Source organism: Lynx rufus, unplaced genomic scaffold, assembly GCF_022079265.1.
Source record: "Lynx rufus isolate CCGP_SWC_20201006 ecotype Redwood Valley unplaced genomic scaffold, mLynRuf1.p SCAF_13, whole genome shotgun sequence".
In the NCBI taxonomy this organism is placed as follows: domain Eukaryota; kingdom Metazoa; phylum Chordata; class Mammalia; order Carnivora; family Felidae; genus Lynx; species Lynx rufus.
Window position 1 is genome coordinate 44,860,046 of NW_025814827.1, and position 22,039 is coordinate 44,882,084.

At 47.4% G+C, this 22,039-nt stretch overlaps 1 protein-coding gene across 2 annotated transcripts; it reads left to right on the forward strand.

The window, feature by feature from the left end:
• Positions 1-376: 376 nt before the first annotated feature.
• Positions 377-13,020, forward strand: ABHD4 (abhydrolase domain containing 4, N-acyl phospholipase B). Of its 2 annotated transcripts, none has more exons than XM_047075427.1 (7): positions 377-469; positions 3,899-3,987; positions 5,005-5,377; positions 5,535-5,689; positions 7,635-7,746; positions 10,543-10,729; positions 11,465-13,020. In XM_047075427.1, exons 1-7 carry the CDS (start codon positions 408-410, stop codon positions 11,552-11,554), a joined length of 1,068 nt encoding a protein of 355 aa, XP_046931383.1. In that variant the 5' UTR covers positions 377-407; the 3' UTR covers positions 11,555-13,020. The 2 variants fall into 2 exon arrangements, with proteins under 2 accessions (XP_046931383.1, XP_046931384.1); XM_047075428.1 differs by lacking the exon at positions 377-469 and adding an exon at positions 526-580.
• Positions 13,021-22,039: the final 9,019 nt, after the last annotated feature.

Consider the following 22,039-nt stretch of genomic DNA (forward strand, 5'->3'; position numbering starts at 1 on the left):
AGTAGTGTCTCCACAAGCATCTTAAGCATCACCTTACAAGAAACACCAGGAGGAGGATTTCAGCGGAGAGGGAGCTCTGCCGGGAAGCCCAGAGTTGGTGTGAGCGTGCAGGGGTAGTTTTGTCACTTTTTAACTAGGGCCGAACGAGGGCTGTGAGGGACCCGGTTGTTTCAGTACTACCCATCTCCCTCACTGTCCCCCAAATGTGTGAGCAGGAATCCCGTCCTTTTCCGTGAGACCCCAGAGGCCCCTGTGCCGGCACGCAGACCCCGGCTCGACCACCAGCCGGGTTCAGGTCCCGCCTGGGCGTTCTGGGGACCTGCGCCTCCGACCGGCGGCCCTGGCCACGCCCCACTTTGTTATCCGACCCTTTCCTGGGTCAGCTGGTGCTGGCGTCAGGCGGAGGGATGGGCTGGCTCGGCTCGACCCGGCAGGGCTTGTTTACTATGGCTGATGATCTGGAGCAACAGTGAGTTAATCCTGTGTCTTTCTCTTGCTCTCTCTCTCTCTGGGCCATGATCCCGGGACTGTCGGTGACTGAGGAACAGTTGTAGACACCTTCCCGCCTTTCCTTTTCCAGGTCGGCTTCATGGGAGGGCCCGGGGTTGCGTTTGCTTGCTCTGCTTCTGCCCAGAAGAGGCAGCAGCAGAGCTCGGGGAGCGATGGTAGATTAGCTTGCCTGAGCCGGGGGACTCTGACTTTCCACGCTTAGTCTTCGCGATCGCTCCTCGCTCCTCTGGTACAGAGCGGTTAGACTTAGTGGTGATGGCCCAGCTCCTCCGCGCAGCTCGTGGGATGTGGGCGCGGGGGTAGCAGCCGGGTCTGCTCACTGGGATTTGCCCCCAGGACAGTGGTCGGGGGGGTGGGGTGGCAAGGGCCTTTCTTAGCCCGGCAGGGAAAGGGCTCGCGAAGAAAAGAGAGAGGGCGCCGGCGCTGGGATTGTCTGGAGTAATGGGCTCGCAAGTTTCTTTAGTTCTCGCCTACTGAGACACTTAGCCGCTTCCCACCCTAGTTAATAACGTTTTTTAATCATCACGAGATCCTTAATGCTGTGCTTTCAGAATTACCGTTTTTGGGATTTGTTGACACTGTCTCAAGGGCATCAGGTTTGGGATGCCACCTGTAGGTAGTGTGACTAGCAGTTCGCAGTCTGATAGAAGCAAGGAAAAGTTGCTTCCAGAATGACTCAGCTCCCAGCCAAGCCTTGGTTTCACCAGAACAGGGCCTCTCCTGGATCCTGTGTTCCTGCTTTTCAGAGCTGCAGAACTGGCAGCCTGCAAAACTAATTAACTTTATGACCATAGTATCTTCCTGAGCTTGAAGGAACTGCTCAGGAAGAGTGTTGCTTTCTGAAGATGACTTTTCCAAAAGGAAATTTACAATGGTTACGATGACTTAGGGAAACACAGATTAGAGCTGGTAGAGATGCAGGTAATTCAGCTCTTTTTTACAGATGAAGAAGCCAGCACCCATGAAAGTTAGAGGAGACTTGCCCAAATCACAGAGGTCCAGAGCAGGCTTCTGACCCAACACAGAACTCCTTTTGCTTCAGCTCCAAACAGGATAAAAGCCCTTTAGAGGGAAGAGACCACTCTGGCCAGGCCAAGTTCAAGGCTAAGTGACTTCTCTGCCCCTTGCCTCAATTTCCCACTCCAGCCCTCACATCCCCAGTAGTATTTAGCAGATGCAGTGTGCCAGATATCACTTCCAGTGCTTTAGAACATTTCTGGTGAAGAAGAGAGGCAAAGTAAAGCTTCTCCCTGAAGAATATCCTCTGAGCAGCCCATCGTGTTGTTCCATTGGACAGCATTTCTCCTGAGCACTGCTTTGGGCAGATACAAGGCAATGTGGGGTCCACGTGTCATGGTCTGACTTGTCACAGTGTCTGATGTGGAGAGAAAGTCTGTCTCTTAAGACTGGCAAAATTCTGCGGTCTTGGTGCTCATGCTTTAAGCCCACAGTAAGGAATTCCAGCGGAGTATTAAAAGGGTTGAGAGTCTCCATAGAATTGGATTGATTGAGGCTGACAATTCTCATCTGGCTTAAGCCATTGATACACCACTCTTGGCTGAACCCTCAGTATTTCTTGCAAGCCTCTGGCAGTCCTTGAAGAGTTGAATGTATGCAGCTTATGATTTAGCTGGGGGAAAAGAACATTTATTGGAAATTTATCTTATGCTAGGCATTATTCTATGTGCATAAATGCACTTAATCTTTATGAGATCCCTATGAAGTAGATACTATTATTACCTGTCTCTTAAAGGTGAGGAAACTGACAGATAAAGGCTACATAATGTGCCCCAAATCACACTGCTGATAAGTGGCAGTGCCAGGATTAGAACTCTGGCTTCTGGTTTTAGATCACACTTCCTTTCAGAAAACGGAGACCGTGTGAAGATGTGGTTATATATTGTGAATTTGAAAAGCTGAGACTGGGGCCTGAATGTCTCAGTCAGAAGAGCATTCAGCTCTTGATCTCGGGGTCATGACTTTGAGCCCCACACTGGAGATTACTGAAAAATAAATAAATAAACAAATTTTAAACCTAATTCTCCTTTAAAAAAGAAAAAAAGAAAAGCTGAGGTACCTGCCCAGAGGAAGGGTACGGAGAACCCTGGATCTGAGATCTGGGTTGTACTTCTGCTTGTTCTCACCAGCAGCATGGCCTCTTTGGGCATCAGTTTCCTCATCTGTAAAATAAAGAGGCTGGACTAGATGATTCCTAAGGAACCATCCTAATCTAAAATTCTGTGCTTCAGATGGTGTATCAGGATGTCCTGTGTGTGTGGCCAAGAGGGATAAGTAATGGTTGCCCTCGTTCCCCCACAAAATACCCCTGCCTGAGTATGTCGATATTGAAAGACCCTTCCTGTAGCTGGTGGTATCTACCTTGTAACTCCTTCATTCAGGCACAATTCAAGAGAAATATCATACAATGGAAAAGGAGTAGTGAACTCATTTGTTGAGTGTCCAATTTGTCCCAGGCACGTTATGAGGTCTCTCAACATATCTAGATGCTCCAACACTGGTTATTTATCAGGCCAAAGCCATTCTGCTTGTAAATGGTGATAGTGTGATGGCAGAACCAGAGGGGGTTGTTGTTTTGTTTTGTTTTGTTTCCCCTCCAAAACTGCTGCTTTCAATCTCTACCCTGCAATGACTTCAATTTCCTTGGGCATAAAGGGGCCGGCAGGATGGATTTTCTTTATTTTACCGTATGCTATTGGAGGTGAGGACATATGTGAACTTTGTAGACATTTTATAATCTGGAAAAACAAAGCCAGAGGCAACCTGGGAACGCAATCACAGCAGGACTTGAACCCAGGTCTCCTGCCTTCTTCTCCGTTCCTGTCCCATCTCATTGTTCCAGGCTGGACTGATTGATTACGTGAGAGCCCAGCTGGGCACTGACCTTGCTCTGTTCTTCTAGGGGCTTAGAAAAGGGCACGCACAAACCCCAAGGCCCTGCCAGGAGGGCAGATGGCATGGGAATTTGTCCTACCCTAAAGGAACATCTGGTCCTGGGGATGGCAAAAGATAAAGATAACTGAAACATTAGTTAATAGTTGGTATTTTTTCTCTTGTGATCTCCTTGAACATTATGATAACCAGTAACAAAAGTTATAAAGCTCAAATGAGATAATAAATGTGAAAGAGCATTGCAAACTGTAAAGTGTTATACACACACGGCATCCTGAGTATCTGTTGAAACAAAGGGCATGTTGTTACTAGCCCTTAGCTGGAGAAGAGTAACAGTCTATCAGGCAGCAGGGAATTGCTGACCGCCACAGCGGCAGGTCTTCTGAGCCTGGGAAACACCCCGATAACTCTTGTAACTGTCAGCAAGGCTGAGAGTGTCAATGTTGCCAATGATTGTCATCGTGTCTCCTTGTCTCAGGCCTCAAGGCTGGCTGAGTAGCTGGCTGCCTGCTTGGCGCCCCACGTCGATGTCTCACCTGAAGAATGTGGAAGCCAGGATCCTCCAATGTGAGTAGGAGGGATGGTTTATCCCACCTCCATCAAGAGGCCCAAGGAGGATACAGGATCTCCCCAGAGCCTAGTTGACAGAACCCACAGATTCTTGATTAATTAATAGTGCTTGGGGTGGGAGTAAGTGGTGTCAGTGGTTTGAAGGGAGAGATTTGCACTGAGGATACCATATTGTGTGATAGTGATTTTTCGACATCTCCCTTCCTGTCCATCATGCTGGTTCCTGACACATCCCATAACTTCACTTCAAAGCCAGTACCAACTGTCAACACACAACACACACACACACACACACACACACACACACACACATACACACACTCATCTATATATTCTCTCTTTCCCTCCTTCCTTCCTCCCCCATTCTTCCCTTCTTCCTTCTCTCCCTCTCTCTTCTTCCAAACACACATGCCTTTCTCAGCTTTACCACCTTCTACCCAAGGACCAGCAGCAATCCTCTGTTCTCTAATATTGCTCTCTTTGTATTCTATCCAGTTAGGCACACCACCTACCTGGTTGCTACGGTAGTTTGGGATTCCAACAGATCAACTATCAAGAGCAACATTATGTTGGGGCGAGGCATCCCATGATTGGCAGCAGCCACAGGCTCAGACAAGACCCGTGGGTCACGTCTGCCTGGTTTCCTTTATGATCTTCCCTGCCCTGCATCCACTGCCCCAGCCAGATACCTTCTCTTCCCATGGGCCTGAGGAAGTAGGGCTGCAGAGCAGTCACAGCTCTCAAGCCTCCACTCAGGATCCAGGCAACGTCCCCCCCAAGCAGCTCTGTCACAGAGCAAGCACTGCCCTGTGAGAGACTAGATGGTCTACAAATAGTGCTTGGAGTTCATCTCTTAGGGCATATGGGTCAGAAGGTTGTGAAAGGAAGGAGGTGAGGCAGGTCAGGAGGGATTTGGCAGTGGAGAGAGAAAGCCAAGGAATGGTAGTCCAGGCAAAGTGATGGTGCTGTCAGAAAACAGTCTTACTGCTCTGCCCTGGATTCCCGTCTCCCCAGGCCTCCAGAACAAGTTCCTGGCCCGATATGTGTCCCTCCCAAACCAGAACAAGATCTGGACGGTAACCGTGAGTCCCGAGCTGAGGGAACGTACCCCCCTGGTGATGGTGCACGGCTTCGGGGGTGGCGTGGGCCTCTGGATCCTCAACATGGATTCACTGAGTGCCCGCCGTACCCTGCACACCTTTGATCTGCTTGGCTTTGGGCGAAGCTCGAGGCCAACATTCCCGAGGGACCCAGAGGGGGCTGAGGATGAGTTTGTGACATCGATAGAGACGTGGCGGGAGACCATGGGGATCCCCAGTATGATCCTCCTCGGGCACAGTTTGGGAGGATTCCTGGCCACCTCTTACTCTATCAAGTACCCTGAAAGGTAAGGAAGAGCCACCCCTCTTGCTCATGACCTAATTCCCTCTCCCACTGGGAACCTTACAGTATTAGTTTCCAGTGGGTCTCTTCTTCCTGGGCAGTTTAAGGGCTGTGGTACCTCTAAGCACATACAACTTGTTTTTCCCTTTTTCCTCCCATAGAGTTAAACACCTCATCCTGGTAGACCCATGGGGCTTTCCTCTTCGACCGACTGACCCCAGTGAGATCCGTGCACCCCCAACCTGGTTCAAGGCTGTGGCGTCTGTCCTAGGGCGTTCCAATCCACTGGCTGTTCTACGAGTAGCTGGGCCCTGGGGTGAGTAGCCTGCAAAGAAAGAATCTATCTCCTCAACCCAAGGCTGTCCCATTCTAGAAGCCCCATTGCATCCAGCCTCCCACCATCCCCACTTGTCCAGGAGAGGTGGGAATAGACCTGGCATTGTTATTTAAAGCTGTTAATCTGAACTAGATCTCTTTGTCTGCATTTTCAGAAGGTTCTTTTTTTTCCTTCATCTGCATGCAAAAAGCTTTCCTGTGTGGGGCACAGATAGAGCAGAACTATCACTCTGTGCCTTGGCTAGACCCCCAGAGAGAGAGAGAGAGAGAGAGAAGGAGGCCATGAAGTGACTCTTCCTCTGCTGAGTTCTTATGCTACATATGTGAGTATGTGGCACATACAATCACATGTTGGTGATTCGGTATGGTAACCACCACTGGATACCATCTCTGCAGCTCACCCAGCACCTGTGGGAGGGAGATGTCAGAACCAGAGCCTCCAACATGACCCACAGTGGCAGGCAAGCCCCTCTAAACCATGGCCTACTCCAGTGAGGTATCACATCTTCCCCACTTAGAAGTTGTCAGCAAATTTTAATGGGTGAGGAGAGGAAAGGAAGTCGGGGAAAACCAGCCATAGTAAGTAAAATTCGTAGGTCTCGGCCTTCTGACCTCATCCTGCCAGCACCCTTCCTTTCTGGGGGGCTTTTTAATCTGATGAAGTAACAAGCAGATTCCCTCTGTAGAAAAGATTGTGGACCCCCTATCTTGCAGTGACGGCTTATGTACACATAGTAATATTCAGTTGCCAATTACTACAAATTGATTGCTAATGACTAAATAAGAGTTGTCTCTCTACGCCCTTCAAGAGAAACAGAATGACTTTGGATAAAAGAGAAAAATGAGCATTTGAGTAGAGGTAGGAGTTTAGGAAGAAAGGAAGGATATCAAGAGACAGGTGCAAAAGAAGAGTAAATGAGCAGAGAGCTGACCCTCTTAGAGTTCCCAGCACTCTGGACTCCAGCAGACCCTCTGTAGCCCTCTTCCAGAGAGAAGTCCTGCTCTAACCACTCTCCCCATTTCTCGACTTGCATCTGGCCAGGTTCACGCATGGGCCTCAGAGCCAGTATGGTTGGGCAGTTGGCTGGCAGCCATGGAAGAGGACCAGGGCCCAGAGGATCCTGTCTGTGCCTCCATTTCAACACCTTGATCCTCAGATGCAGAGAGAAGACCAGGAGAGAGAGCAAGAGATCAGAAGTTGACCATCAGGCCCAATTTTTAGTGTGTTTTAGGTGCCCTACTGCTTATGTGTGTGCTCTAAAGTAAGGTGAAGGGAACAGATTGCTCTAAAACAGCAGCCCAAGTCTGACATGCCAGAGTTAAGTTTACTTCTCCACTCGTATTCTATTACAGACCTGAACATGAGAGGCCTCTTGGCAGGTGGTTTCATCTGCAACCTTCAGAATATTAAAAGGCCCTAAGGGTCTCAGGGTGCCTGGCTGGCTCAGTCGGTAGAGCATGAGACTCTTGATCTCAGAGTTGTGAGTTTGAGCCCCTTATTGGGTGTAGAGATTACTTTAAAAAAAAAAAAAAAAAGGCCCCAAGAGTCTCAGGGAGAAAGAACTTAGTTCAGACTGTGAGAGAAAAGCATCTCAGCCATGGATTCTTGGGCTTGAGACCCTTAGAGGAAAAGAGCTTGGGACTTCCTTGAACTGAAAATAACCTGCTTCCTTAGTGACATTGGACTGCCTACCTTCTTTGGTAACCAATTGACTCTCAATTTGTACTCATCTGGAGCTTCCCGACAGCTCACACACTCTGTCTGCCACTATCGAGTTAAATGTACAAAGCAAACAAACCCCTAGAGAAATAACATTCGGTAAAGTTGTCCAAGCAAATGTAACACAGAAGTCTTCCTGCACACCCCCACCCCCGCCACCCCCCCCCCCAAACTGGCCACTCCCATGTTTTTCTCTCCCCTCCAGGGCCTGGCTTGGTACAGCGATTCCGGCCGGACTTCAAGCGCAAGTTTGCAGACTTCTTTGAAGATGATACTATATCTGAGTATATCTACCATTGCAATGCACAGAATCCCAGGTGAGGGCGGCTCCCAGAGCGAGCTCGGAGTGCACAGGTTTGGAGATGAAACTCCAGCTGGTAGAAAAACTCCAGAACTTTGTTGCAATGCGTCTTGCACAAAGCTCTCATTCACTTAGGGGAATGCAGGCACTAGTAGGCTCGATTATTTCCAGAGACCTCCCCAGGGATAGGCCCAAAGGGATGGAGAAGATAATAGATTGATGAAACATGCTGTCCATCTCTAGAGGAAGACTCTTACTCTCCCCTGGAGATAGGCAGTTAGCCTGACAGGCAAGAGTCTGGAAAACATTTTAAAAGATTTTTAACTGAAAAAGTGATATGAATATATGGTATCTTTTAAAAGGCAGAAAGAGAAAGAAAGAAAGAAAGAAAGAAAGAAAGAAAAGAAAAGAAAGAAAGAAAATCTTCTCCCTCCCAGCCTGTAGTTCTCAAATTTCCTTGCTGTTTCCAGTCTGAGATATTATGTGACATTGCTTCAGAGAACTTCTTTGCACATCTTCTTTTGCACACACGTGACTAGATCTGTACATTCCTACAAGTAGAATGGCTGGTGGAAAAGTGTGATTTAAAACCTAAATTCTGTACACCGTGAAATGCTTACTGTTGGGACAGGAACTCCTTCTACGCCTTTTGGACATTTTGGGGTGTCCCCAGAATCTTGAGAGGTTCCTATCTATGATTGCTCACACAGCAGGCCCCACAAACCTGCTGATCTGCATTCTTGGCACCTGAGAGCCAGGGCAGAGTCAGGGAGGTTATCTTCCTCTCAGGCAGTGCCCTGTGAGTGGCTGATACAGGAGGATCTGTGGGTGGCACCGCCTCTGTGGAGGCCTCAGCCTGCTTGCTGTGGGGCATCTGGGGGAAGCCAAGGTCACCGGAGCAGCAGCACTGCCCCGCCTCATGCCAGGCCTGTCCAGGTCACCCGTCGTGAGCCCAAAGCTGTGAAGACGGTGGGGGGTTGCATTCCAGCATTACTGTCTGAGCATTAGCCTCACACCCAGCTGGCTTTGGGGCAGCGTGGGAACTGTCTAGCCAGCATTCCGCATGAGCTCAGCTAATTGAAGGGCCCCGCTGAAGCAGCAGTATTGAAACTCAGCTCTGCAGTCAAATCAGGTAGCCCTCTGCTTCCTGCTCTCGACCCCTCTGTCAGCCCCCACTGGGCTCAGTGCCAGTCTCCTACCCCAGCTCCCTCCTCACAACTTTCCCCAGTCCCAGACCTAGTTGTGTGCAATGAATGGCCTCCCAATCTAAGCCTCAGAATATATAATCACACAGCTCCTTTGTGTCCTGGGGAAAGCAGAGATGACATCAGTGATAGCCCTCTCTGCCTAACACCATCACTCAATTAAAAAAAAAATTTTTTTTTTTAATGTTTATTTGTTTTTGAGAGAGAGAGAGACGGAGTGTAAGCAGGGGAGGGGCAGAGAGAGGAAGACACAGATTCTGAGGCAGATTCCAGGCTCTGAGCTGTCAGCACAGAGCCCGATGCAGGGCTCGAACTCACAAACAACGAGATCATGACCTGAGCTGAAGTCAGACGCTCAGTGCACTGAGACACCCAGGCGCCCCACCATCACTCACTTTTATAACCACCTGAGTGTTTCTGAGTTGTAACCCTGACAGGCCCGTAGTAACTCTTACCAGTCCCTTGGAAAACATGACATTTGGCCAGGAAGAAATATGTGGGGGCTACCTACTCTGCTCCACCTAACCTGAGGGGCCCTGTACATGTCATTTTCTTCAATGAAGGAATAAAGAGGATATAATTCCCCAATTTGTAGATGAAAACATTAAAATGTATTCTGGTTACATGACCTGCTAAGAAAATACAGCCAGAATTTGAACTCGTGTCTCTCTGACTTCAGAGTCCATAGTTTTCCACCATGCTGCTATGTCTGAAGGAAGAACTCTGTTTCTGCTGGCCCGTGCAGAACTCAGGCCCGCCTTCATTCCGGGGCTCCAAAGGAGGGGGGACACAATACCTGAACAGGCTGGGCCTGGCGGGCAGCAGTCTCCTGAAGCACCCCGCCTCCTGCCTCCTACCTCCTGCAAAAGCTGCAGAGCAGCTCAGAATGTCAGCTTCCTCCCCAGCCCTGCAGACCCCTTATGCTCCTTCTCGGTCAGCTCTGCCTAAGGAGATGGCCGGGGAGCAAAGTAGATTAGATGAGCCTTGCTTCTCACAAAGTACGGCTCCCCCTAGGTCCTCACAAGACTGGTAACAATCCCATCAGGAAGCCCTTTGCACTGCCATAGTATTTGCTCTTCACTACCCCTCTAACATGAGCCCTTTGCCCCTCTCCTTCACCCCTAGCAAGCTAAGCCCCTAGTCCATTCTCTTCCTGCTCCACCACCCTTTCATGATTCTTGGGAAATCTGATGTTAAATAATCATATGATTAGCTATTTAACGCCTGCCTCCCCAAAATGTGGGATAATCGTGAGCTCCAGCAGGGCCGGCACCACGTGAATCTGACTCCTGTGTCCCTACACTCAGCCCAGGGCATGACATGTCAATATTTGTTGAGTAAATGTTAACCATTGCATCTCTGGACAATTCTCAGTGTCCGGGGTTTTCACACGTGTGTCCCTTCCTAACTGTCTTCTGTGCTGGGAGGCCTCCACAGATTCAGGCCTACCTCCTAATCTTATCAGGATTTAAGGCGCCCAGTGCTGGGGCCTGAGAGGGACACACAGGACAAGGATACTGCCCCAGCGTCTGAAGAGACCAACATGTTGACACTTTATGCTGCAGGGCTTATTCTACTAACTGCCTCACCGTGTTTTGCTCCTTCAGTGGTGAGACGGCATTCAAAGCCATGATGGAGTCCTTCGGCTGGGCGCGGCGCCCCATGTTGGAGCGAATTCACTTGATTCGAAAAGATGTGCCCATCACCATGATCTACGGGGCCAACACCTGGATAGATACCAGCACAGGAAAGAAAGTAAAGATGCAGCGGCCGGATTCCTATGTCCGAGACATGGTATGTTGGCCCGCCAAGGCACAGGATTGAGGTGGAAATGTGGTGCGTTGAATCCCCGCACACAGTGATTAGCTCTGGGCATGGATGAGCCTTGGGATGGAGAAGGGTGATCAGAGAGTCGGGGGGAAAAAGGAATGGACAGATGGGGATGGCGTAGTGCGTTTGAAAGGGCTGACTCAGTAATACCGTCATCAGGGGCTTTCATTGTTGCTTAGCACGGTCCAGGGAAATGACCGGTTCTCGTTCAGTAGCCAGACACAGACAGCATGATGCCACTCCAGACCCCCTGTCCCACCCAAAACCAGAGCCATGAACAGTAGAGCAAGTAGTAAAGGCTGCCGGCAAGCCTTCCCACCACATTCCTGCCTTCCCTTTTTCTTATCCCTCTCCACCCCCATTTGCTAATGAGTGCTTAATTAGGCTGGGTGCCACGTATGGGCCCTGGTTCATCAGACCTGTGGATGAAATGAGCAGATAGCGGTGGGGCTGGCATTGAAGGAGGTACAGTGAATAACCAGAGGAGAAAATGAATGGGACCTTGGGATTCATGGACCCCTCCCCCTGCATGGGAAAGTGCCCAGATTCTAGGAGAAAGGTGGACCGATGTTTCTGGTAAGTGCTCATAGGTGATGGGCAAGCAGGTGTAAGGGAAAAAGAATCGGTGTGAGACACCAGTTTCCGGTGCCCCGAACAAAGGGCCTTTCCACCCCTGGCGGGCTCTTCCTCTCTCCATAGGAGATTGAGGGTGCGTCGCACCACGTCTATGCGGACCAGCCACACATCTTCAATGCTGTGGTAGAAGAGATCTGTGACTCCGTTGACTGAGATGCTGTCCGTAGAGGAAGAGGAGAAAGCCAGAGAGTCGCTCTCGCCTCCCTGTCCGCTTACTCGCCCCTGTGTCCTTTCCTCACCGACTAACACGTGCCAGCCAGGCAGTCTTGGGCTGTCCCCAGCGCAGGACCACAGTGAAAAAGCGCACTCCTGAGCCCATGCTAAGGGTTGGAGGCAGAAGCCATGAGAGGCCTTGAGCTCCCCTCCCCGGGGAAGAACATAAAGGGTTGCATAGTGCCACCCATTCTCTCCATGCCAAGTGTCCCCCAGATGGTGGTTGTGAAGGGATCGCACGAGTCATGCTCCCTCCCTGAGCCAAAGGGAGGGCGGCCTCTTCCCCTGGGTGAAGGAGAGGCTCCCAGCAGCCTTTCCCAGCTCTGGAGTGTTTTGTGGGGGTAGGTTCCAAGCAAAAACATCTTCCTCCATCACCCCCTAGTCTCCATTCCTTGCCTGTTTTGTCCAGATTCTGATTGGGAGCTAACTACCAACTAACTACTAACTTCTCAACTACCAAGAATAGGTCCCAGAGCTCCCTTGACCTGCCGAGTGCCGCCCACCCCCCCCAACCCCCCCTGCCATGACCTAAGAAGTCCTATTCAAAGCCCTCATGAGTGGATGAGGAGCAGGCCAGGGCAGGACATGGCTGGCCCATGGTGATACAGCTCTGCTCCAGGAGAGCTAAGGCCAGAACCCAGGTCTGCTGACACCCAGGACTCATTGCTGACTCTATTTTGCTAAAGTCTAAGGCAGGCACCGTTGCCATGAGTCTGGTCCTGGTCACTGGCCATAGGTGAGCCCATCCCTGTCCCACATTCTAGCCCCATTGTGCAGGGGTGCCACTGTCCTGTCCTGTGTCTCAGTTCCAGATGCCTGAGCTGGGGACACTCCAGGGCTTCCTTCCCTTGCCCCCTCATCCTCCCAACTGGGAGGCCTCTTGGCCTCCCTCTGTGCCTTGGGCCCTGAAGCCCCACCTGTAGTATAGAGCAAAGGTGGCCCCTGGTGGAGAGACAGGGAAAGGCCCTTCAACCCCAGGGCTGTGTCTGGATTCCTTACTCCCCCTAGTATCTGCGGGGCTTTTCTACTGTCCCCAGGGCCAAAGCCCACCGTGAGCCCCTGCCCACGGTCCAGTGGAGAGCCTCCAGCCAGCAGTTCCCTGTCCTCGTCAGCCACAGGATGGTTCTCACTGCCTGGCCCTCCATCCCTGCCATCTGTCCCCACAGTCACCAGCCCATCCCACCCCCCAACTACCTGTCAGCTGTCTCCCAGGGGCTGGTTCCGGGTGCTGCTCTGAGGTTCTGGGCAGCAGGCTGGGCCTGGCCCCGGAACCAGGGCAGCTCCTGTCTGCTCCCGTTTTGTAAAGCCAACCCTTTCACCAGAATAGTATTAACTCCTGGTGCTTTGTACTACTGGTCCGGCTGCCTTGGGCTCCTTTTCTATATTAATAAAGAAATGAGTGAAAACTGGTGGCAGTGATGTTTAATATTGCTCTGATAGGAGTGCTGGGATGGTACTTGAGGTGGAGAAGAAGGCCCAAGAAGTATCTGCTTACATGCCACCTGTCTCCTGTTTAATGTATCATTCACCCAGGTCGGCATGGGTCATGTCAGCCAAGCCCCTCAGAGGATGGATGAGGAGTGTGGACAGGCCAAGCCCCAAGTCACAGGAGGAGAATTGGGAGAACTGGGTGCTTCCCCACTGCCCATCAAAAAGCCCTGTCTTTGGTGTGCCGGGGTAGCTGAGTCAGTTGAGCATCCAACTCTTGATTTCAGCTCAGGTCGTGATCCCAGGGGTCATGGGATCGAACCCTACATCATACTCTGCACTGAGCGTGGATCCAGGAGTCCCTCTTTCCCTCTGCCCTTCCTCTTTCTCTCTCTCTCTCTCTCTCTCTCTCAAATTAAAAACAAAATAGCCAAGGGGCGCCTGGATGGCTCAGTCGGTTAAGCATCGGACTTTAGCTCAGGTCATGACCTCACAGTTTGTGAGTTTGAGCCCCACATAGGGCTCTGTGCTGACAGCTCAGAGCCTGAAGACTGCTTTGGATTCTGTGTCTCCTCCTCTCTCTGCCCCTCCCATGCTGATACTCTGTCTCTCTCTCTCTCTCTCTCTCTCTCAATAATAAACATTAAAAAAAAATTTTTTTTAACAAAATAGCCCTGTCTTCCAAAGTTCACTCCACATGGGCCTGTACTTGGACTGTTCCTACCTCCTACTCATCCTCCAGGTCTCAGCTCAAATATTCCTTATTCAGGGAAGCTTCCGAGACTGACCCCCTACACTAGACTTAGACTCCTTCTTCTGTGTCTCCATGGTGTACCCAACTGCCTCTTTAAGACCCATGAACTTGTCACTTGTTTACTGTCTGCCTTTTCATCGTAGACCAGAAGCTACTTAAGGAAAAGGAGCACATCTGGCACCTAGTTCATGTTCAGTAAGTGTTAGTTCTGATTGAGCCAAGAGAAACAAGGTATGCCAACTGCTCAAAAACAGGTGCAAATCACTACCAACAGTGCCTGCTGCAGGCTGGCAGGCTCCAGCAAGTCTCCGAATTCCTCACTGCAAACAGCATAGAAGCCCACACTTGTCATGAGGAATAAATGAATGAATAAGTAAGTGAACGGAATTCCTGGGTATAATTACAAAGCTCTGATCCATCCCAGGATGCTGTGTCTTTGTGACTGAAGATTGCTTGATGGCCAACCGCTGCTATGGCTGGTGTTTGGAGCTTATTGTATGCCAAGCACTAGGGTTACATGTGTCTTCATGGCACATCAGACTCTACTCAGAGACACAATTAAGTTATTATGTAAATCTATACAAAATTGCCACTGAAAGGGCCACCCTTGAGAGGTTAGGAAGGCCTCTCTGCGGAGATAAGGACCACTGCTGAGTCTGAAGGCAGTAAAGGGGGAAGGAGCGTCTGGAGAGAGCAAAGGCCTGTTAGCAGGGATGATGCTTGAAATGAGGCTGGGGCAGTAAGTAGGAATCTGGGTGCTCCGGCCTCTGGAAGAATGTTGTGTTCATCTGAACAGTGGTGGAAGGAAAGAACTGGAGTGAGGGCCAGGGTGGAGTGGGGTTGTGACAGGATCTGATTTGTGACTTGAACCCGCTGCCCAGGCTGTTCTGTGGAGTACAGATCAGAGGGGGTGTGTCCCTGCTGGGAAACTTGAGGCTACTGCAGCAGTCCGGGCCAGACATGTTGGTGGTTTGGATTTGGCTAGTGGCTAGTGGACACACGGGAGGAGGGAGCTGCAAGAAAAGCTTAGGAGATAAAATCAAAGGGACTTGATGTCAACACTGAATGATGCTACCACCCCCGTGGAGAACTGAGTGAGACAGGCACTGGTCACCAAACCCGCTCACATAGCAACACAACCCGCAGTATTTTTTTTTTTTTTTTAAGTTTATTTATTTTGAAAGGGAGAGCTAGCGGGAGAAGGGGAAAGAGAGAGGGGGAGAGAGAGAATCCCAAGCAGGCTCTGCACTGTCAGCACAGAGCCCAATGCAGGGCTCAAACTCACAAACCATGAGATCATGACCCGATCAAGAGTCAGATGCCCAACCGACTGAGCCACCCAGGCGCCCCCGCAGTATATTTTTTAGCACAGATTCCTGGGCTGTCTCTGCCAGAATTTGGTTCAGTCCAACCACGACATATGCATTTAAACACATTACCTCAGAGATTATGATGCCTCCTGTCCGCAGGCACTGATCTAAGGGAATCTGTGTCTCTGACACTAGACCTGGAAGGCCCTATGTGGAGAAGTATGGCCTATGGCCCTGGGGGTTCCATTTCCTGCTTGCTCCAGAGCCACTTCTCCCTGGGAACCTGCATAACATGCTGATCTGATTTTCTCAAACCCAACACGATGCAGATACATTCCTCATGACCACATGTAAGAGTCTGAGAAAGGTCACCCAGAGTGCCCTGTTTCCACTCCCAGGCCCACACACATGGATTCATGCAGGCGCCTGTGCACACACACACACACACACACTCCTAACATTCTCAGGGCTAGGACTAAGAAACCACTATGTATATACCACTAGACTGCACCTTTCCTGGTAGGTTCTAAGGATTTGGGGTACCAGTTCACCCTATAAATGTGAGTTCCCCAAAGACCTAGCAGTTTGCAAGGAGAGATTCCACAGACAGACATAAACTCAAGACTGGGGCGGTCCTGCACAATTCAGGGGCTAGCAGGAAATGCGCTAAATTTAACTGCCTTCTTGGGATAGACACCAAAATATGTGTGCTAAAAATGCAGTCTGCTTTCATTGCCAAAAAGATGGTGAAAACTTGATGAATACCTCTCTCCCGTCTGACATATCACACTATAAGCCCACAACTGCAAGTGCAGTTCATGACCAGATAGAAAACAATCCTGTTGGCTGATAATAAGCACAATGTCTAATAAACAGTGAGAAACATCACTTTTCTCATCCTGTGAGCTTTCAATTCCTACAGAGTTCTCCCTGGAGAGAGTCTGGAAGGTCTTTTTCCTCTGGGATCCTTCCCTCTTCTGCCCTCCCCACAAAGTCCTAGTCTGTCTTGCAGAGGCAAGCCAAACATGGGATTTTGAGGGTCAGTCCCAACCCCATCCGGGTGGGCGAAATAGCTCAAAAGAAACCATCTCTTCTCTTGCTAATGTTGACTGCTTTTTGTGGCATAAATTCAGCATTATTATGCTAGAAGTCTTTGTCTTTATCCTACTAAATAGCACTCTTCAATAGGATAAGGAGAAAAGACAATCCTAACCTGACTTTCATGGGAATCATGCATTCTTAGATTACCAAGAAGGATTCATTGATGCCAATGGATGTACAGAACCCTCCCCCCAATTCAGGAAGATAAGACCTCATTCTCTCAGTTGGTAATTCTATAAGGTGGTAAGAGGAGCCCACAGCAGACCTGGCCTTGCTAATGATTAAGCTCCTTCCTCCAGTGTATTCTGAAGCAGGAGGAAGACTTTGTTATAATTTGGCAACATTGTATATTAATTGATCCATATGAGCATAAATTATACAGGCAAAATACACCTGAGACATGCTAGTTACTAAAAAGGACTGAAGGACTGTGGCTGCAGGCGATGTGTTCATCTTTTCAACTTGAAGAGTGGCTTTGGAAAAGAAAGAGCACCTGACAACCCATGTAGTGTCACGGATCGGGATTTGGGGGACAGCTGTGACTTATGACAGAAGATTTATGGGCCTCTGATAAATGTCAAGGTAACTAACACAAAAACCGGTCATCGTGTACTTCCTAAAATTGTTGGAGAAAGGGAAAGATTTCCAAATAGAGCTGCAAAACCATATAATACAGCTGTGGTTTTCCTACATGGGTCTATGGACTGGAGCTGGTCCATGACAAAGGATTTCAGGTCTATAATGAAAGAATATTTTTTTCAATATTTTTAAATTCTGAAATTATGCCCTTTCTAACCTTTTCAGGATTAAATTATTGTTCTCCTATGAAAAGATGATGATAGTCTAAGATTGTTTGGGGGTGGGAGGAAATGTCATTTCCTGTTGCCAAACACATTAATTTGGGAGATTTTTTTCCCCTGAAATTTTAATTAATTTTAGTAAAACCCTAAAGTCTGGGAAGTGCTACATTTTAGAAGACCAGACTGGGAAAGGAACTTGAATTTTATCAGAAGAAGATAAATAGATTATATGGAGCTCATGACTGGTGGATGACCCTGGAAAGATAACATTGCTCAGAGGAAGTAGATCTAATTACAGTTTTCAACAGTAGTGTACATGTCAAAAAGGAAATCACAAACCTTCTGAAAAGAAGCCTTTGGATGTGGATAAAAGAAGAAACGAACAGGAAATAAAACCTGGTAAGAGTTCAGAATAGATGTTAAAATAAACAGAGGACATGGGTGATGCTTTTTTAATTCAGACTGTAAAAGTGATCCAAGGCAGGATATGGCCGTGCCAGGACATCAGCTCTTTCTGTTGGAAGCAGAGCACCTAGTAAGTTTTTGGCCCACTAACAATTTCACTTGCTACAATGTTGAAGAAAGATGGCCAGACATAATTTTTACAGATTTCAAGAGGTCAGATCTTAAAATGATCCAAGGAAAATTACCTAAGGGGCTCAAAAAGGGACAGAGAGTTCTCAAATGTGAAGTTCTAGTAGTTTTCCCCCAAAGGATCCTGCTGAGGAAGGAAGGAGGGCTTCACCAATCAGGAAACAGCTGCACACTCTGTCTTCTGATGTGATCAAACTGTGGGCCGAGATGAAGGTCACATCTCTTACATCAAAAAATGGATCAAACAGGTAAAGCAAGGACAGTTCATATGAAAACATTAAACCGATACGAAGGTTTTAGTGGGCTGGAAGCTCAGTTTACAGCAGTAAAAGATGAAGCCACCAAAAACCCCAATGCAATGTGTGGTAAGTGAGCCCCCTTATTCTCTGATCTGAGTGCAGGTTCAACTCTGAGAACATTTTTCTTTCTTTCTTTTTTTTTTTTTTTAATTAGTTTATTTATTTTGAGAGAGACAGAGCGCAAGTGGGAGAGGGGCAGAGAGAGAGGGAGAATTCCAATCAGGCTCCACACGGTCAGTGCAGAGCCTGGCACGGGACTCAAACTCGCGCAACTGTGAGATCATGACCTGAGCTAAAACCAAGAGCCAGAGGCTAAACCGAATGAGGCACCCAGGAGCCCCACATTTTTCCTTTTTTATGTGAACAAAACATTTTCATCGTGGAAAAAGAAGTCTTTAATTTTTTTTAATGTTTATTTTTGACAAAGAGAGAGAGAGAGTGTGTGAGAGAGAGCATGAGTAGGGGAGGGTCAGAGAGAGAGGGAGACACAGAATCGGAAGCAGGCTCCAGTCTCTGAGCCATCAGCCCAGAGCCCGACGCGGGGCTCAAACTCACGGACTGTGAGCTCATGACCTGAGCTGAAGTCGGATGCTCAACCCACTGAGCCACCCAGGTGCCCTGAAAGAAAAGTCTTTTAAAAATCCAGCCATGGGGCTGGAGACTGTTTCAGATTCTGTGTCTCCTTCTCTCTCTGACCCTCCCCTGCTCATGCTCTGTCTCTCTCTGTCTCAAAAATAAACATTAAAAAAAAAAAAATCTGGCCATAATTATACCATCCAGAAATAACCACATTAAACATTTTGGAATATTTATGCATTTATATGTTTATATATGTGTGTATTTATATTCTAGATACATATACATATATATGCACACACATTATTATATATAAATATATATTTACCAGGATAAAAGCATACTGACAAATTGCTTTATTAAATGTTTTCTTAACTTCATTGTTATAAATCTCTTTTTACATCAATAAGTAAAGAATGTAAAAAAATATATCATTATTTTAATTGTAGTCCTTTGTGTAGATTTGCAATAATGTATTGATTCATTTCTCTATTGTTGGATTTTAGAGTTCTTTCTGAATATTTTTAGATTATGAACAATGCATGAAGCACCTTGTATATTCATTTTTGCCTGTTTGACCAATCCTAGATATAAAATTGTAGAATTGAAGGGTATGCAGAATATTAAGGTTTTTGATAAGCCCCAAAATAGTTTATACCAAACAATCAGAAAAGGGAAAGCAAGCCAGAAGAAAAATAAATGTTTTATCTTTGTGTACAGGACAAAAAATATGAAAAAGCAATTCACAAAAGGAACACAGATAGCCAATGAACACATGAAAAGATATTCAACCTCACTAGTAATACAGTAATACAAAATAATAATGAAATACTATTTTTTACATGAATATTGTCAAAAAAATTTAAGATTGACAATATAATGTCAAATGTGAAGAAAATGGGCATTTTTATATAATGGTGGGAGAAGAAATTGTTACCACATTTTTTTTTAATTTTTTTTTTTAACATTTATTTATTTTTGAGACACAGAGAGACAGAGAATGAACAGGGGAGGGGCAGAGAGAGAGGGAGACACAGAATCGGAAACAGGCTCCAGGCTCTGAGCTGTCAGCACAGAGCCCGATGCGGGGCTCGAACTCACGGACCGTGAGATCATGACCTGAGCCGAAGTCAGACGCTCAACCAACCAAGCCACCCAGGCGCCCCTGTTACCACATTTTTATAGACAATTTAACAGAATCTAGCATAGTTAAATTTATTTATTTATTTTTCTTATTAAACCTTTTGTTTCCTCATTAAGCTTTTTTTTTTAATCTACTGAAATTTAAATTTTTTTTTAACGTTTATTTATTTTTGAGACAGAGAGAGACAGAGCATAAACGGGGAGGGTCAGAGAGAGGGAGACAGAATCCAAAACAGGCTCCAGGCTCTGAGCTGTCAGCACAGAGCCCGACGCGGGGCTCGAACTCACGGACCGCGAGATCATGACCTGAGCCGAAGTCGGCCGCCCAACCGACTGAGCCACCCAGGCACCCCTAATCTACTGAAATTTAAAATGGGCATGTGGGGTGCATGTGATTCTTGATTTCAGGGTTATGAGTTGTGTAGTCCCACGAGTCCCATGTTGGGTATAGAGATTACTTAAAAAATAAAATCTCTAAAAAATAAAATAAAATTGGGACTCCTGGGTGGCTGAGTCAGTTAAACGTCCGACTTCAGCTCAGGTCATGATCTCATGGTCTGTGAGTTTGAGCCCTGTGTCAGACTCTGTGCTGACAGCTCAGAGCCTGGAGCCTGCCTCTGATTCTGTTTCCCTCTCTCTCTGCTCCTTGCCTGCTCACATTCTGTCTCCCTCCCTCAAAAATAATAAACATTAACAAAAAATTTTAATAAAATAAAATAAATAAAATGGGCATATACTAGGAGCCATGAATCCTAATAGTCAAAATTTATGCCAATAAATGTTAGAACCATTTATGAATCTCAGTGTCCATTGGCTATAAAAATGACATCTAAAATTATATTATGGAAAAAAATAAAAATATATTATGTAGTTTTATAGGTACTGACATGCAAAGATATTTGAAAATACCAAGTTGTGGACAGTTCATGTAACACCATTCCATTTTTGTAAAATAAAAGCTACTTGTGTGTGAATAACTATGGGTATGTCCCATAAACATAAAATACGTTTAACAATTTTTGCTGCTACAGAGTGGAATTGGCTGGTGAGACTCTCATGTTTCCCTTTATACACTTTTCTACTGGCTGAAATTTGGCAACGAGTGTGTACTTTCATGATTAAAGACAAAAAAGCTCTCCAGTCAAAGGTGATCCTAATTTTGACTTACATTCGTGTTGTTGGTTTCAGGGGTGAGCTCCTTGAGGCCGGAAGCAGGTCTGCTTGCCTTGTTTTACACAAGGTCTAGCACAAATACATACCTAGGGTTGACAGAGCAGATGGAAGCAGAGAGCACTGTGGACTGGGCTCCCTGGGCTGGCTATGTAAAGACAAATGCAAAAAAAAAAAAAAAAAAGAAAGAGGCTTAATTTTCCCTGCTGAAAATCAACCAAGAGACTTCTCCCTTCTCCCTTTTCTTAGACATTTACTTTAAAAAGACGTGTAAGTTCTTTCACTGTCTCTTTGAAATATATAATACAAACCTTTTAAAAATCTAAATGAGCCTCTGGCCAGTTTTGTAAACCATGATGCCTTTTTTTATTTTTGACATTTATTTATTTTTGAGAGAGAGAGAGCACGAGCAGGAGAGGGCCAGAGAGAGGGAGACGGATCCGAAGCATGCTCCGCTTGCCCCTGTGGGGCTCGAACCCACAAACCATGAGACCGTGCCCTGAGCTGAAATAAAGAGTCAGCCATCCAACCAACTGAGCCACCCAGGCACCCCACCCATAATGTCTTTCTTAATGACCTGGAAACCGTCTCCTTGAAGTGTAATCTTCAAGAAAGTCAGCACCCCATCTCCTTCACTCCCAAACTACCTCCTGTTATTAAAGCCAGTTAGCTAACAGATGGTCACCCCAATTACCAAGTGAATTTAGGATGAACTATGCATGACAAATGGAGCTGTCAAGTTCTCTTGAGGACTCATTCTTTATCTTTTTTTTTTTAATGTTTATTTTTGAGACAGAGACAGAGCGTGAGTGGGGGAGGGGCAAAGAGAGAAGGAGACACAGAATCCGAAGGAGGCTCCAGGCTCGGAGCTGTCAGCACAGAGCCTGATGCAGGGCTCGAACCCATGAACCGTGAGATCATGACCTGAACCGAAGCTAGAAACTTAACCAACTGAGCCACCCAGGCTCCCCACTCATTCTTTATCTTGACAAAATGTGCAATTCGTTGAACCTACTGGGCTATATAAAAGGGTGGGATTTATTTCTCTCTTCACAGTCTCTTTAGAGGATTGCCTGGGATATTCATCAAGTAGCCAGGGCTCAAGGGTGTGAGAGCCCCTGACTCAGGGGATCCCAAACAGACTAGGTTCAGCCACTTGCTGCTGAAAAAATCCAAAGGCAGAGAGACCAGTGAAGGTAAAACAAGGATTTATTACCATCGGGCCAACACCGGGAAGACAGTGGATTAGC